The following is a 15,623-nucleotide window of genomic DNA, read 5'->3' on the forward strand; positions in this document are numbered from 1 at the left end:
AACTGAAAAGGTACAGAAGAAGAAAACAAATGAAAAATATACTCAAAGAAAATATGAACTCCAATCGCACAAAGGGAGGATTTTGTGAAGATAAATCAAAGGGTGCTTCAAATTCTGTTCGGTAACTTTTATTTAGCGGAAGCAATTTTTGGTTTTTGTCTTTTTTTTTAGTTATAAAATCTGCTCCTTTGGTTCAAAGGCAACAAAAATAAAAGGAAAATTTAGGGATAATTGTATTATCTTTAACAAAAGAAAATTAAAATAATTTCAAGGTATCTAGAAGCATTTGCGGTGGACGATGCCAGGGCCGGACTCATCGTACTCTTCCTTGGTGATCCACATGGACTGGAAGGTGGACAGAGAGGCCAAGATGGAGCCACCGATCCAGACGGAGTACTTCCTCTCAGGAGGAGCGATGATCTTGATCTTGATGGTTGATGGGGCCAAGTTGGTGATTTCCTTCTGCATCCTGTCAGCAATACCAGGGTACATGGTGGTACCACCGGACATGACAGTGTTGGCGTAGAGATCCTTCCTGATGTCGACATCGCACTTCATGATGGACTGATAGACGGTTTCGTGAGTTCCAGAGGATTCCATACCCAGGAAAGAGGGCTGGAACATAGCCTCGGGGGCACGGAAACGTTCGTTACCGATGGTGATGACCTGACCGTCGGGAAGTTCATAGGACTTCTCCAAGGAGGTCGTGGCAGCGGCCTGAGCCATTTCATTCTCGAAGTCGAGGGCGACGTAGCAGAGCTTCTCCTTGATATCCCTAACGATTTCGCGCTCAGCCGTGGTGGTGAAGGAGTAGCCCCTCTCGGTCAGGATCTTCATGAGATAGTTTGTGAGATCCCTGCCAGCCAAGTCGAGACGCATGATGGCGTGGGGAAGAGCGTAACCTTCGTAGATGGGGACAGTGTGGGTCACACCGTCACCGGAGTCCAGCACGATACCAGTGGTACGACCAGAGGCGTAGAGAGACAGCACGGCCTGGATGGCGACGTACATGGCGGGACAGCTGAAAGTCTCGAACATGATCTGGGTCATCTTCTCGCGGTTGGCCTTCGGGTTCAGGGGAGCCTCTGTGAGCAGGACAGGGCACTCCTCAGGGGCAACTCGAAGTTCATTGTAGAAGGTGTGGTGCCAGATCTTCTCCATGTCGTCCCAGTTGGTGATGATGCCGTGCTCGATGGGGTACTTCAGGGTGAGGATACCTCGCTTGCTCTGGGCCTCGTCTCCTACGTAGGCGTCCTTCTGACCCATACCGACCATCACACCCTGATGGCGAGGGCGACCAACGATGGAGGGGAAGACAGCGCGAGGGGCGTCATCACCGGCGAAGCCAGCCTTGCAAAGGCCGGAGCCATTGTCGCACACCAGCGCGGTTGCGTCGTCGTCGCACATGGTGAGTTAGTGAGTGACTTCTGCAAAGGGAAAGTTTCACGTGAAGAAACGAATTCTCAGTAAACTACAAAAACACAATAATGCCCATGAACTAAAGACAAAGATGAACTAACGCTGACGGTCAATATTAATCCATTCATTCTTTATATAGAGAAAGAGTAATCATCCATACTTCTGCATTACGCAATGACAGCATGATACATGGGTCTAACGTTTCAGGAAATGTCAAAACATATTGCATTCCTCAGTGTACTGACGGAGCCTCGTCTTAATCATGGCGGGCATTCTTTGGCAAACGTACCCGCTCATTAAAATAACTGATTGTCATCTTCGTATTTACGATCAGTTTTATGTGATTCTGACTGTCGCATAATTAGGACATTGATGTGTGGTGACTGTCTTTAAAATAGATTTCATTGCATGGCTTAAGCTAATTATCGCAATTCTAGAACAATCGTTTATGGGCATTAAAAAAACAGAACTTCATTATCACAAAGGCAAAATAAAATATAATTGTGAATGCTATTCCAACAAAATAATGAGAGAAAATTAACAAAGGTCTCCCAAATATGTACTTATATGATGGTTGCCTGATTCTAAAGGGAAAAAAATTTTACTTTCTTAAATTTATAATTAAACGAAAGCTAATGAGGATGAGAGACAGGAAACAATGACAGAAGATAAAACGACAGGCTACTTAAATAGAGAATGAAGGTGAAATGCACGTCGTAATATATATACACACCTCACACAAACTCACACACACACACACACACACACACTCACTCACACACATATATATATATACACATACAAAAATGCATACATGCATATATATATATATATATATATATATATATATATATATATATATATATATATATATATATATATATATATATATATATATATATACATATATATATATATATATATGCATGTGTGTTTGTATGTGTGTTTATCAGAGGGGATTAAAGACAAGGAAAGGAATACAGAGTGAAGGGTGAAAGAGGATTCGATAATTGGAGTATATAATGACAAGGAAATGAAAAATGCTTGACTGCACTCTCACGAATCATTACAAAACAATGAGCACGATAGTAATCGTAGCTTACTGAAATATTCTACATGAATTATTATAGTTTGATTAATCATGAAAGACCAAAAAGCAAGTTGCTCTTACATCAGGTGATTATATTCAAATCTAAACAGTGAAATCAGTAAAATGACTGACGCATTGGCTGCTTCAAATACAGACAGCTCTTTTATTTGGGGGGGGTCAGAATGGGTAATGAAAGTCAAAGGAAAATATGAGATAAAAGGAAGAGAGGAAAATAAGGAAGAGTGCATTTGGCGCCAAGATAGCGCAAAGGACCACAATAACAAGCTAACAATATGTCATCATTTTCAGGCACCTGCAAACATTTGGACCCCCCTCCCCCGCCTCTCTCTCTCTCTCTCTCTCTCTCTCTCTCTCTCTCTCTCTCTCTCTCTCTCTCTCTCTCTCTCTTTCATAAATAACTGTATGAGAATAGCAGTATTCTATGTATTTGCTCTATCTGCTAGAGTTAGCTCACAAATAGCAACCACAAAAATTTTAAATTACCATTCAGGTAATATTGAGCAAAAGGCAGGCATTCAATTTGCAGTTGATCAGAAACATTTTTAGTATTTCCCAGTTGTTGTAGCTCGATTAGAGTATTTTGCTGAAATTCTGTGTATTTGGTAAAGAAGAGTGAGTGTATTTGTCACATGAACTTCAAGCATAACCTGGTATGTCTAGTAATCTTTAATGTTATTAAAGATAACAAGTACTAAAGTTAATTATCGTTATTGCCAAAAAAATATCTGAATTCAATGTTATAATAATTTTTAAAAACGAGAAACATATATAATCTGGTAACACAATTGCTCAAACGTATTGGAAAATTTAAACAACATTGCACTGAAGTTAATTTCCCACATTTGTCTTTAAAGATAAAAGAATTATGAAAGGAACTGATTAAATGAAGGAAACAAGCACAGTGCTTCAATTGAACGATTGGGTTAGACCATTCAGTCATCTAGTACCGATTGAAAGTCAAAACTCAGTTATCAGCAGGTCCAGTCACCATCAGTAAACCACTCACTGTATTAACAGACACATCAAGAACATGAACAGACTTAAAAAACTGCATTGAAGAAAAAAAAAAAAAACTTTTCCTTCACTCACTCACTTTTCTCAAGATCCGAAAAACACGTGTGAAACCGGTTGGAGTTTCCTTCCCGTTCTTCTTCTTGTGTCCACAAGTGCGAGACGACGCCTCTCTTCTCTCCCCCTACACGCAGCTCCGACCCTCGGCGACCTACTGGTACCGCAGAAGGAACGGCCACAATTAATATAATATCTTACCTGGCTGACGTTGCCATATATGTATATAAGGTTTCCTTTACCCTGCCAAGATTGCGAGGTCACGATAATAGCTGCCAAGACGGCGTTGTCCGTCCGCCGAAGAACGAGGTGGAGGACCAGTAGTACCCAAAGGGCGGTTGAAAAGGAGGGCGGGGGGCGCTTTGACCAAAAGCAGATTTGATTGATGGGTTCAAAGAAACCTGTCTGCAGTCGCGGGGTTCTCAAAGCGGGTCAATCACAGGGAATAAATGCCATCTTCGAGTGGTCTTTCTGGGGGGGTGGTCTTTTTGGGGGAGTGGTCTTTCTGAGGAAGTGGTCTTTCATGAGGTAGCCACTCTTAGAGGGTCGGTCATGGCATGGCAATCATTCAGGTAGCGTAGGAGCAGGGGTGGGGGCGGTGGGGGGCGGGAACCGGGCTGATTGGTCGGGGAGGAGGACGAAGTGGCCAATGGGAAGGAAGAAGGGCTAGTTACAGGGGTGGGGAGGGGGATGGTGTGATGGGAAGGACCGCATAACATTGCCATTCTGAAGATGTGAAATGACTGTGAGAGATGATCCGGTCTCTCCCCTCCTCCTCCTCCCCCTCCATCCGTTACGTGTCATTTCCTTTGGCCGAGGTTCTGTTTCATGACGGTCTCTTCTTTCTTACCTCCACGTTGCCATTTCTCTCATCTCCTTATTCCTTCACAATTAACGGGTGGCATCTGAGATGTCTTGTTTTAGCCTCGTTATCTTCTTCTTGACGTTATTTATGCATCGCGGGATTGCATATTCAGGAAACAATGTCTATAGGATTGCATTTTCCGAAAACAATGTCTATAAGATTGCATTTTCAGAAAAGTGTCTATAAGATTGCATATAAAAAAACAATGTCTATGAAATTCCATATTCAGGTAACAATGTCTGTAAGATTGCTTAGTCATACAACAATGTCTATAAGACTGCTTATACAGAAAACAAAGTCTTTGAGATTGCCTATTCAGAAAACAAAGTCTTTGAAATTGCATATTCAGAAAACAATGACTATAAGATTGCTTATTCAGAAAACAGTGTTTATAAGACTGCATATTTAAAAGACAATGTCTCTAAGATTGCATATTCAGAAAACAATGTCTATAAGATTGCATATTCAGATAACAATGTCTGTAAGGTTGCACATTCAGAAAACAATGTCTGTAAGATCGCATATTCAGGAAACAATGTCTATATGATTGCATATTCAGAAAACAATGTTTATAAGATTGCATATTCAGAAAAAAATGTCTGTAAGAGTGCATATTCAGAAATCAGTGTCTATGAGATTGCACATTCAGAAAGCAATGTCTATGAGACTGCATATTCAGAAAACAATGACTATGAGATTGCATATTCAGAAAACACTGTCTATGAGTACTGTAGAAGGCTCGAAATGTTTTCCTTCATTATCAAGAATTTTTTTACCTGTCTTTCCTTTCCCCCCCCCCCCTCTCCTCGTGGTCTTCTTTTTTTCCCTTGGTTGCTTTTTCTTTCTTTCCACCTTCTCCCTTATGTCCCATCCTCCTGTTTCCTCTTTAAGTAGCCCTGTTAGCGCATACCAGGTCGTTCCCGGCTCACGTGGCCTGATACCACCAGAGATAATAATTCGGGTCTCTGATGTTTCTCTGTATTCAAGCACCCACTCCTCCATTTACTAATAATCTGCCTGCAAAGATGTATGAACAAAATGCTGAAGGGTTAGGGATGAATGATAACAATAATGCTGATATTAATAATGATGATGATAATAAAAGTATGCTTTAATTTCAGCTTAAGGCCACATACAGAGATTGTCAAAGTGTACACAATTCAATACACAAAATTTAATACGTCGGATAAAAAGTGATAATGTTCGGTTACACCTAAGCATTGTTGGCAATAATAATAATAATAATAATAATAATAATAATAATAATAATAATAATAATAATAATAATAATAATAATAATAATGGTTTTTCAGCTAGAGACCTTATGCAGGTACAAAATTCATGTACCACTTTTGCCATTACATTTATTATCACAGTTTCACAATATTTTCGTATTTTGAGACGATTTCGAAATTTTCTTTCTAATGCTCTCCTTACTAAATATGCACATGAAAGTTTTTGGTATCAGGGGTTCATCCACAATTCGGCAGGTGAAATGTGAACGGTCCAATACTCTGCAGTGTTTAGCTTTTTCTGAAGTCATTCCTGTTACAGCAAACGGGTTAAAGTTGAATATATATATATATATATATATATATATATATATATATATATATATATATATATATATATATATATATATATATATATATATATATATATATATATATAATATATATATAATATAAATATAAAATAAATATATTAATATAAATATATATATATATATATATATATATATATATATATATATATATATATATATATATATATATATATATATATATATATATATATATATATATATATAACTCTGAGCCGTTTTCATAACAGGGATGACTTCAGAAAAAAGCTGAACGCTGACGGATACTAGAACACTCACATTTTGCCTGCTGAATTGTGGATGAACCCTTTATGACAAAAACTTTCATGTATAGTTTTGTGTAGATAGAAATAGGAAGAAAATTTCGAAATCGTCCCAAAATACGAAAATATGAAGCTATGATAATAAATGTAATGACGATTGTATTACCTGAAGTCTGTACCATCATAAGGTGTCTAGCTGAAAAATTATATGAATGGTGTTTGTTAATATTATTATAAAATTATTATTATTATTGTCAACAATCTTTGGAAGTAACCGAACATTATTACTTTTTATCCCGCACAACTAAATTTTGTTAGGTATCTACAGTTAACTATAAGTCATTAAGTACTGAAACACACCATATTGTCTTCAAGACAAAGGTTTTATCATAGTTCGCTATACGGTAAAGACAAAGTAGCGTTGACATTAATGATACAAAAGTAAACTTAACAAGCTTAAAAGCATCTAGAATGATGAACCCAAAACTGAAGAACGACGATATATTTTTTAAGGATCGAAAAAATCTTCTCTCTGTTCAGGTAGATGCGGTTGAAAATACTCGTAGTTTAGGAAAATGTCAAAATCTCTGCTGTTTAATTTTTGTTATGGGCTTCTATTAATTTAATATGTGAATTTATTAATTTTTTTTTTTTTTTTTCTTTTTAGATCTTAGCACATTTTATGCCAAAAGAATATATTTTTATCTCTCAGGTAGATATGATATCAATTGAAAAAATGAGGAAAGGGTTCTTAACATAATTTTTCCCGAGAGTGAATCAGGTCCATGCTTTGTGGATGGAAAAGCAAAATCATATTAAATAAAACGCTGATGACCGAGGCGATCTATAATTATGCACAATAATAAATTTGAATGAAAACCTTAGACTATAGAATGATACGAAGACAAATGAAAAGTGGTACTCGTCATTCTAAAGAATGATTCTAACAAAATCGTGAACTTTTGTTAACAGATTTTGCTAAGCACAACTTAAACAAGAATTTGATACTTGGGAAAACGTTTTAGAACTCTCTAGTATAGACTCAAACATTTATTATTGGCCATTTATCCAAGGTAACAGCATCGTAGACTTAATATAAAAAAATTTTATCACTTGTCATTTAACCAAAGCAAAGGAAATTTCCAAGTGGGATCCAAGAGTCCTCAAAGCAAAAATAAACTCTGAGAATAACTAAGACTCCCGCAATCCATCAACAGCGACTTAAAAGACCCCACAACTGGCAGAAGATAAACCACAAGATGGGTAACTCGAGAGTCTGTGACAGACTCTCCGCCCATCAGGGATGAGAAACCGCTCCATAATCTTTCACAATGAATATTATTAGTTTTAGACAGCAAGGGATAGCATACTGTCTGTGTTAGTTACCTTGTTGGACCTCTAATTTCCAGGGGAGTTTAAGTCTTTAGAAATTTGAAGGTGTCTGTAATTTTCCCCAACAGATAATTTATATCTTTAAACAATTGTCTAAATAAAGATCGATGCCAATAGAAATCTAGTGTTATGCTTGAGTTGAAAAATAATTATGACAGCGCAGGTCATCAGAGGCACGAAATTATTTAACAATCTGAAACAATAAATAGTATTATTTCTAAAAACCGTCAAACACAGAAATAGAAGCCATAGAAAACTCATCGTTTCCTGACGTGAATAACTATTTGACGTTTCATTGGTTTGAGAAATAAATCAAAATGGAATATCGACCAACGAAAATTTAAAAACTTCACTGTGCACTTTTATAGAAAATAAAGTTTTTTTTTTTTTAGGCAATTACTATCCAAGAGAAAAATCTAGTGTCTTTCTTTGTTTAAAAAACTCTATGGAGTATAGAATCGGAGATGAGAAACTGGTACGTCATTTGTCACAATAGATATTCTTTGTAAACAGTGACCAGTAACAAGAAAAATGTGGCGTTTCGTTCAGTAGTTAAAAATGTAATTTGGATGAAAAAATTAATTTTCAATTTTGTGAGAGAGAGAGAGAGAGAGAGAGAGAGAGAGAGAGAGAGAGAGAGAGAGAGAGAAATTAATGGAAAGCATCTTCGAAATGAATTACTATGAACTGCAGATTTCTTTGTGCTATTACCTTTGCCGATTTAGTAATAACATTCAAGAAAGTCACTTACATTATTCTCCAATGATTTTCTTCACAAACGTATTAAGTATTGGGCATTAAGTCTGGTTACTCAAATATCTGAAGGTGAATAATAATAATTTTTTCCACCCATTATTTATCAGTTTAGAATTTTTCAATATCTCATTTCATATCAGTTTAGAATTTTTCAATATCTCATTTCATATCAGTTTAGAATTTTTCAGTATCTCATTATTTATTATTTTAGAATTGTTCATATTAAAATCTTAAAGACTTTTGTAATAAACACTGACTTGACAGGTGCATATCTTGGTCGTATGGGAAAGGTATAAACGCATTACCTTAATTGCCATGCATTATCGTTCTTGCATAACTGCCAATCAAACTGCGGGATGAAAAAGGAACATAGGTTATCTAAGGCAAAACCATCATGCCATATGAATGCAAGTCTAGTTTATAGTCTAAAATGGCTGAAAGCTGCATGCGAATATTAACACGTGTCTTGAAAGTGAAACAGGAACTTTTAGAAATCTTATATGTTGATACGAATATAATATGAGTGAGTATTAAATATTTGAGAGTTTGTGTGTGATCATTTGAAGGTATATTTAACTCAACCATTTCCTCTTGAATAACTCCACTCACTCAGTTGTAAAATGGTACACAATTGCAACTTCTCCTGAAGAGGATTCTCTGGTCTCGCCTCGTTTTAGAAATTGCTTTAAAAGTTCAAAAGTGTTAAAATATAAAGTATATTGAAAAGTAATTTCAAAAGAAATCAAAACGCTTTTACTTAATCCACTCTCTTATTTGATATGCATCCGTTAGCTATTTGTCATTCACACAACTTCATCAAAATATAATGTAATTGTGGGGTGCTATAAACATAGTGGAAAACGGTCTCATTTCACTTTTACTATGAGTCCTATAATGTTGCTCGGCTCTTATGCCTTTATGAAGAATAATTCTGGGACATTTATGACTGCTTTTCAGTCTGGCAACAGAAGGTACTCTGCTTGCAAACATTCTCTTCAAAAATGTTTACAGTAGACACTTCCCACCTGTAGGCTGATAGGAATAAATCTAGTATTCCTTCACAAATACGTTTCGCCTTTCTTTGCCTGGACGGAAATACAGCATCGTCTCTGCCGTTGCCAAGTTATTCTGAGATAAGGAGCCATAAGTGAGCAATGATCGAAAGGTTCTCGGACAATTGAACGAGTGACAACAAGGTTGGCCTACATTGCCTTGGAGATTCGAGTGTCTGGTTACTCTGGCCTGAAAGTAGGTTGATAAAGAAGGAAATTGTCGGTGGACGATCAGAGACGAATTCAGAGAGGTCTACCAGAAGATCAGTGCTGAAAGGAACAGCAAAGTAAAAAAAGAACAGAGAGAGAGAGAGAGAGAGAGAGAGAGAGAACTATCAGGTGATTGATAACGAGGCAAAGAGTAAAACGAGGGACAGACAGGACCTAGAAGAGTTTAAAGAAACCCAAAAAATGCAGGAAAATGTATGGAACGACAGAGATAATTCAAGGATAATTCAAGGACGATTAATTAAGGAGTATAAGCGAATAGAGAAACAGAGAGGATTCAATAAGGGCCGTAAGTCTTCAAATACCAGAAATAATGAACGGAGGAAAAGAAAATTCATGGACGCCGAAAAAAAGAACGATAAAGAAGAATAAAATTATCAAGCTTTATTCTCCTTTATCGGCCAAATGTTGCTAAGATGTGAATAGAGGCTGGATTAATAGAGATTTCAAGGTCTAAAAAACATCAAAGAAAGAAAATGGTAGAGGGAAGAGAAAACTCAAAATGAAGTTTGAGAAAGGTCGATACTGAAAGGAAGAGTGAAAAAAAAACGAAAATTCAAAAGTTCGATAAAAGAGGGAGTAGCGAACAGAGGAAAAGAATAGTAAGAAAGAGGAAGGAATAATGGGAATTAAAGAACTAAATAGCAAATAAAGAAGGCGATATAGAACAGAGAGGCACATATGTGGAGAAATACCAAAAAGCCCATAAAGAATCAAATAACGAAAAAATAAAAAAATAAAAAATACTCAAAAAGACCAAGTGAAGCATCCATCAAGATGCGCATAACGAATGGAGGAACACCAAGAACCCACAAAGAACCAAAAGAAGAGAAGGAGAATTATGACAAATAATAAAAGAGCCATAACGCAGACAAGTCGGCCGAAACGCAGCCATAACATTAAAACCGTCAACCCAGGTAGGTCGAGGCCGGATGGGGTTTGGGTGAAGGAGGTCGGGGCTCTGTGTGTGAGAGGAGGGAGACGCCACAATAGACGGCATCTTGATTTTCTTATTTGAACCCGACGATTCATCTCGGGTGTCACCAGACAGCCACAAATGAGGTGGCCATACTAGGCAAAGGGTCCCCTTGACTTCCGGTTTCATTTTTTGCTTCTTCTGAAGATGACGACAGGCGTTATATTAGCTACAACAATTACGACGACAACGCTGTTAATAACTGTTGGGGTTATATCAACAAAAATGCTGGTACGGCTAAAGATATCCCAGAATATAAATTGAAAAAGTGCCGTAATACATCTACATTCTTGGGTCATATACTGACGCAAGTCCTAAGAAGCTCTGTCACTTTTACAAATTGCCTCTTTAGCTTAAGAATGCTAAAGAAATTAGATTCTATGCTCAAAGCAATTTAAAAAAATGACAATAAGAAAAAAACCAAGCATGTGAAACAACCAATGAACGAGTCAAAATTTAAAAATAGGTAAGATTAGATTAACGAAAACAATTCATTTTTAACAAGGGCTAAGATTGTATTAAGAAAAACAATAGTTATAACTGTAATTATATTAATTACAACAACTATATTAACAATAGTTCCATTAATAGCTAGGAATATGCGTCGCTTGCTGTTGTGCTTAGTTTTTCTGAATACTTCCATTTTAATGTCTGGAAAACCGTTAAATGTACGCATTGATTGACATAATCAGAATACTGTCTTTGCCTCATTACCAGGAGAGATACGAAGACATATTTTGAATGTTGAGACCTAAATAAAATGTAAATTATTTTACGTCATGTATTTTGCGAAATGTTTGTTTCTAAGGGGCTGAAAACAGTTCACAAGGATTTAGTACTTCTTTAGTGCATTATTGCATTACTTGATGAAAATTTATTCAAAGGATCTTGACCCTCTACTTACATTATCCCCGTGGTGCACTGTAGGCATTACTTAAGGGTGGTTGTAGTATCCCTTCGGCCACTTTTTAGCCTTTTGTTTGACCTCCAATCCTGTTTCCTTTACTCAGTCTTGGCTGTCCAACACCTTTAACTGATACTTCTTAGTACAACTGTGGTGTTTTCTCCCAGTTCCACCTTTAGAGCCTTGTACTTCATTGCCTTTATTTTCTGGATCTCTTTACTATGCTGTCCAACCACTCTAACTCCCTCTGTTCACTGTCATAAGCTCGATTGGGCAAATATGCCCCAGAGCTCGGCTTGACAGCCTAAATTTCATAAATACAATCTACATACGTGGCCTATCTTTATCTAGGCATAAATACTGCTGATAGGCTTTCAGGTGATCCAACATAACTTGGGCACTAGGCGTAACCCTATATTGTTTAACCTCTCTTTTTCCATCATAAGAACTTATAATATATATATATATATATATATATATATATATATATATATATATATATATATATATATATATATATATATATTGCATACACATGTACTGTATATACATACATACATATATATACATGTATATATATATATATATACATATATATATATATATATATATATATATATATATATATATATATATATATATATATATATATATATATATATATATATATAAGTTCATATGATGGAAAAATAGATATAAATATATATATATATATATATATATATATATATATATATATATATATATATATATATATATATATATATACATAAATATACATACATAAATATACATACATATATATATATATATGTATATATTTTATATACATATGTATATATATATACTGTACATATGTATCCGTCAAATGGCAATGTATATGTGGGATTTACAACGTTCTGGCAACATTTACATTTTTTATTTCTCCCAGTCCTCAAGGCTGAAGCTTTCAAGAGAAAGCCGAAAACTTATGGCCTTCTTCAGAGCTACACTGGGTTTACAATATATAGTGAATACAACCAAAAACTGATTGAAAACAAGAATCCAAAGTGAAAATTTAATGAAAAATGAAAGGTTAATAATTTTCACAGGCTAGGATGTTTCTCCAGTAATCCCCGAGCTCCAGAAAGGGTCTCAAAAGTCTGTACCTACTCTGCATTCAGCACAGGTTATACTGAGAGGCTTTCATTTCTCTCCTGTAAATTTAAATGTGCTAACCTCTCAGTCCTCTCCTACAAATTTACATCTGCTAATCTCATTGATCCCAGAGTCGTTGCATCCCCCGAGGACCTCAGGGTCCTCAGTGCTCCCCATCAAAAAGGAGGCCATCAGTGTCCCAACGCAGTTCTTATTGAGAGGCCTACACGCTTCCTCCGAATCCAGATTTGCAAACTGCACCAGTTCAAGCTTCCTTGAGTCTCCTGAAATCCACAAAGACGGATGTCAGGCTGTGGGAGACTGAAGACCTTCAGTAAGTACGCTCTTGAAGCTTTGGTTTTCTTATCTCGGAGATGAAGCAGTTTCTCTAAGTCCATCCAAGATGTTTATGGCTTTCCAAGTTTAACTATTATTCCCCGGCACAGTCCATCTTTCTTCCGTTTTCGTAAATTGCTAACACGGTATCTGCAGCATTTCCTGTATTTTCAGTTCTTCCTTCCAGTCCTCAAAGCCGAAGTCTTCGACGGACTTGAAAACACTGTTACTATGTGGTTCAATTTATTCATTCTGGAGGAGGACGATTAATGCAAAAACATCCTGGCCTGTGAAAATGAATAATCTTCGTTTTTCTGAACTGAAATTTGTGTTAAATTTTCAATTTTGGATTTTTTTTAATATCTTAGCCAGTACTCACCTATATATTGAAGTGTGGTTTCAATGTAAATCTTATGCAGCAATGAAGAAACCATACGTGAATGGCTGTAACAGCAGTTGGCTTTGGATGAATTAACTGAGCAACATAGCATCAGTTCTTGTTTGTCCATTCTGGATATATATACACACACATATATATATATATATATATATATATATATATATATATATATATATATATATATATATATATATATATATATATATATATATATATATATATATATATATATATATATATATATATATATATATATATATATATATATATAATATAAGGTAGACTGGCTTATGATACCAAACTTCTATTAATATTAACATAACACACACACACGTACACACACATATATATTATACATTTGTTTTTGTGTGTGTATGGTATATATATCATTATTATTAACCAAACAAGCTAAGAAAGCCAATAATGTGATTATGAAATTTCCAAAGAATAGCCTGATCGGAATAAAGAGAAGAAACAGAACCAAGACATAGTAAAATACTAGAGAAAATAATTTGCAAATGTATATAAATGAATAAACAAACACGTGTGCACCCAAATAAAAGCAGCAGCCGAGAAAGCAGTAAAACTCACACCACTAAGAAGATTATTCTGCTGCTTTGCAATAAAGAATATACAAGACCGCTGGCACTTGGCAGTATAGATGGAGGCGCTCAACAAAGGTATATATACCGGTTAATTTTTATATTAGTATAAACTTAATATTCTTATATACATTTTTTACCACCAGGTTATTTTTTCAAGTTGTAGATTTTTCATTAAGAAATATGAAGGCTTTTCAATGCTGAGTTATCGAGTATCCTGCATATTATCAAAATGAGAATTTAGATCAAATTTCAAAGATCACAATTGTATAACAAAGAAATCAGTTTGAATGGACATGTTAAATATATTGGTTTTAATTTACGAAAAATTTATTCAGATCTTTTCCGCGAATATCTAGAGTGAGTGTTTCTGTATATTAAAACGCAATGTGTTGCCAAAGAAATTTTTTGTGTATAACAATAACAATCTATGTGCATCACGCTCCATGTTCACACTTGCCGTCGTCCATCCCAGGGTCAGCATCTTTGACTTTGGCCTCTATAACAATATGAAGAATGAAGGTGCCTTGGTTCGAACCCTGGGATAGAATGTAACGTTCATAGATCGGGACTTACTTCCTCGACCCTATCTTATATTGCCATTATATTTGACGGTATGGTTAATGTTATTTCATTAGCGATGCCTTCATCAGTAAAAATAAACAGTCCAAAGAAAAAATATGAAATGCAAAACAATAACTTTCAGATCAGAAAGCTTCGACAGAGAGAGAGAGAGAGAGAGAGAGAGAGAGAGAGAGAGAGAGAGAGAGAGAGAGAGATGAGGATCGTTATGTGGGCCATGTGTTTTTCGAAGACTTGTTGGTGTCATTAATAACTGGCGTCATCATGCTTATCTATCTAACGTTCCTTCCTTATTACTATAACAAATCTTCCCTTTCATGAAGTCTAGGTTCGCAAAATGCTGACGATGAGAAAACACTTCAAGTGTATTGGATAAATGGGTGAACTAATGATTGCGTAATGGTCTGTCATCTGTTACGATTTTCAGGATAAGAAAAATTAGACGTGAAAATGAATGGGAGCTATCTACCATATAAATTACCTGTTAAAAGAAATGAATATCTACAGCATTAAGAGCTTTTGATGTATTTAACGTAAAGAAACTTATTTTCATGCCGTATAAACTAAATCGACTCTAATGAAGATTATGATAACGTTGTTTTCAAAAACACCAATCTCTTCTTCATCATATTGAATACAGGTGTAATATATTTACATCTGAATGTTAAAAGTTTACTCCTACAGAATCCAAATTAAAGTTCCTTTAAGTGCTATGATGTTTGTATAACCTGTTTTGTAGCATCTCTGTATTAAAGTTCTTCCTGAGATCAGTGATCAGGTCTTCCTACAGTGCTTTATAATGCAGCATGCTGAATATTGTGTTCATAATCATTTTTCTCTGCATTTTGGATTTTATAGTTTACAAGGTGCTATTTCTAAGATGCTGAGAGCTTTTCGTAGTCTAGAGGAATTGGAAGAAAATACTGAAC

General features: G+C 35.6%; 1 protein-coding gene across 2 annotated transcripts; it reads right to left on the minus strand.

Annotated features, from left to right (window-relative positions):
• Positions 1–220: 220 nt before the first annotated feature.
• Positions 221–5,322, minus strand: LOC136850033 (actin, muscle-like). 2 transcript variants are annotated; one of them, XM_067123579.1, is made up of 2 exons: positions 3,624–5,322; positions 221–1,427 (listed from the first exon to the last, which is right to left on the minus strand). In XM_067123579.1, exon 2 carries the CDS (start codon positions 1,405–1,407, stop codon positions 277–279), a length of 1,131 nt encoding a protein of 376 aa, XP_066979680.1. In that variant the 5' UTR covers positions 1,408–1,427; positions 3,624–5,322; the 3' UTR covers positions 221–276. The 2 variants fall into 2 exon arrangements, with proteins under 2 accessions (XP_066979680.1, XP_066979681.1); XM_067123580.1 differs by having other exon boundaries at positions 3,620–3,800.
• Between the last annotated feature and the right edge of the window lie 10,301 nt (positions 5,323–15,623).

This window comes from Macrobrachium rosenbergii, chromosome 21, assembly GCF_040412425.1.
Source record: "Macrobrachium rosenbergii isolate ZJJX-2024 chromosome 21, ASM4041242v1, whole genome shotgun sequence".
In the NCBI taxonomy this organism is placed as follows: domain Eukaryota; kingdom Metazoa; phylum Arthropoda; class Malacostraca; order Decapoda; family Palaemonidae; genus Macrobrachium; species Macrobrachium rosenbergii.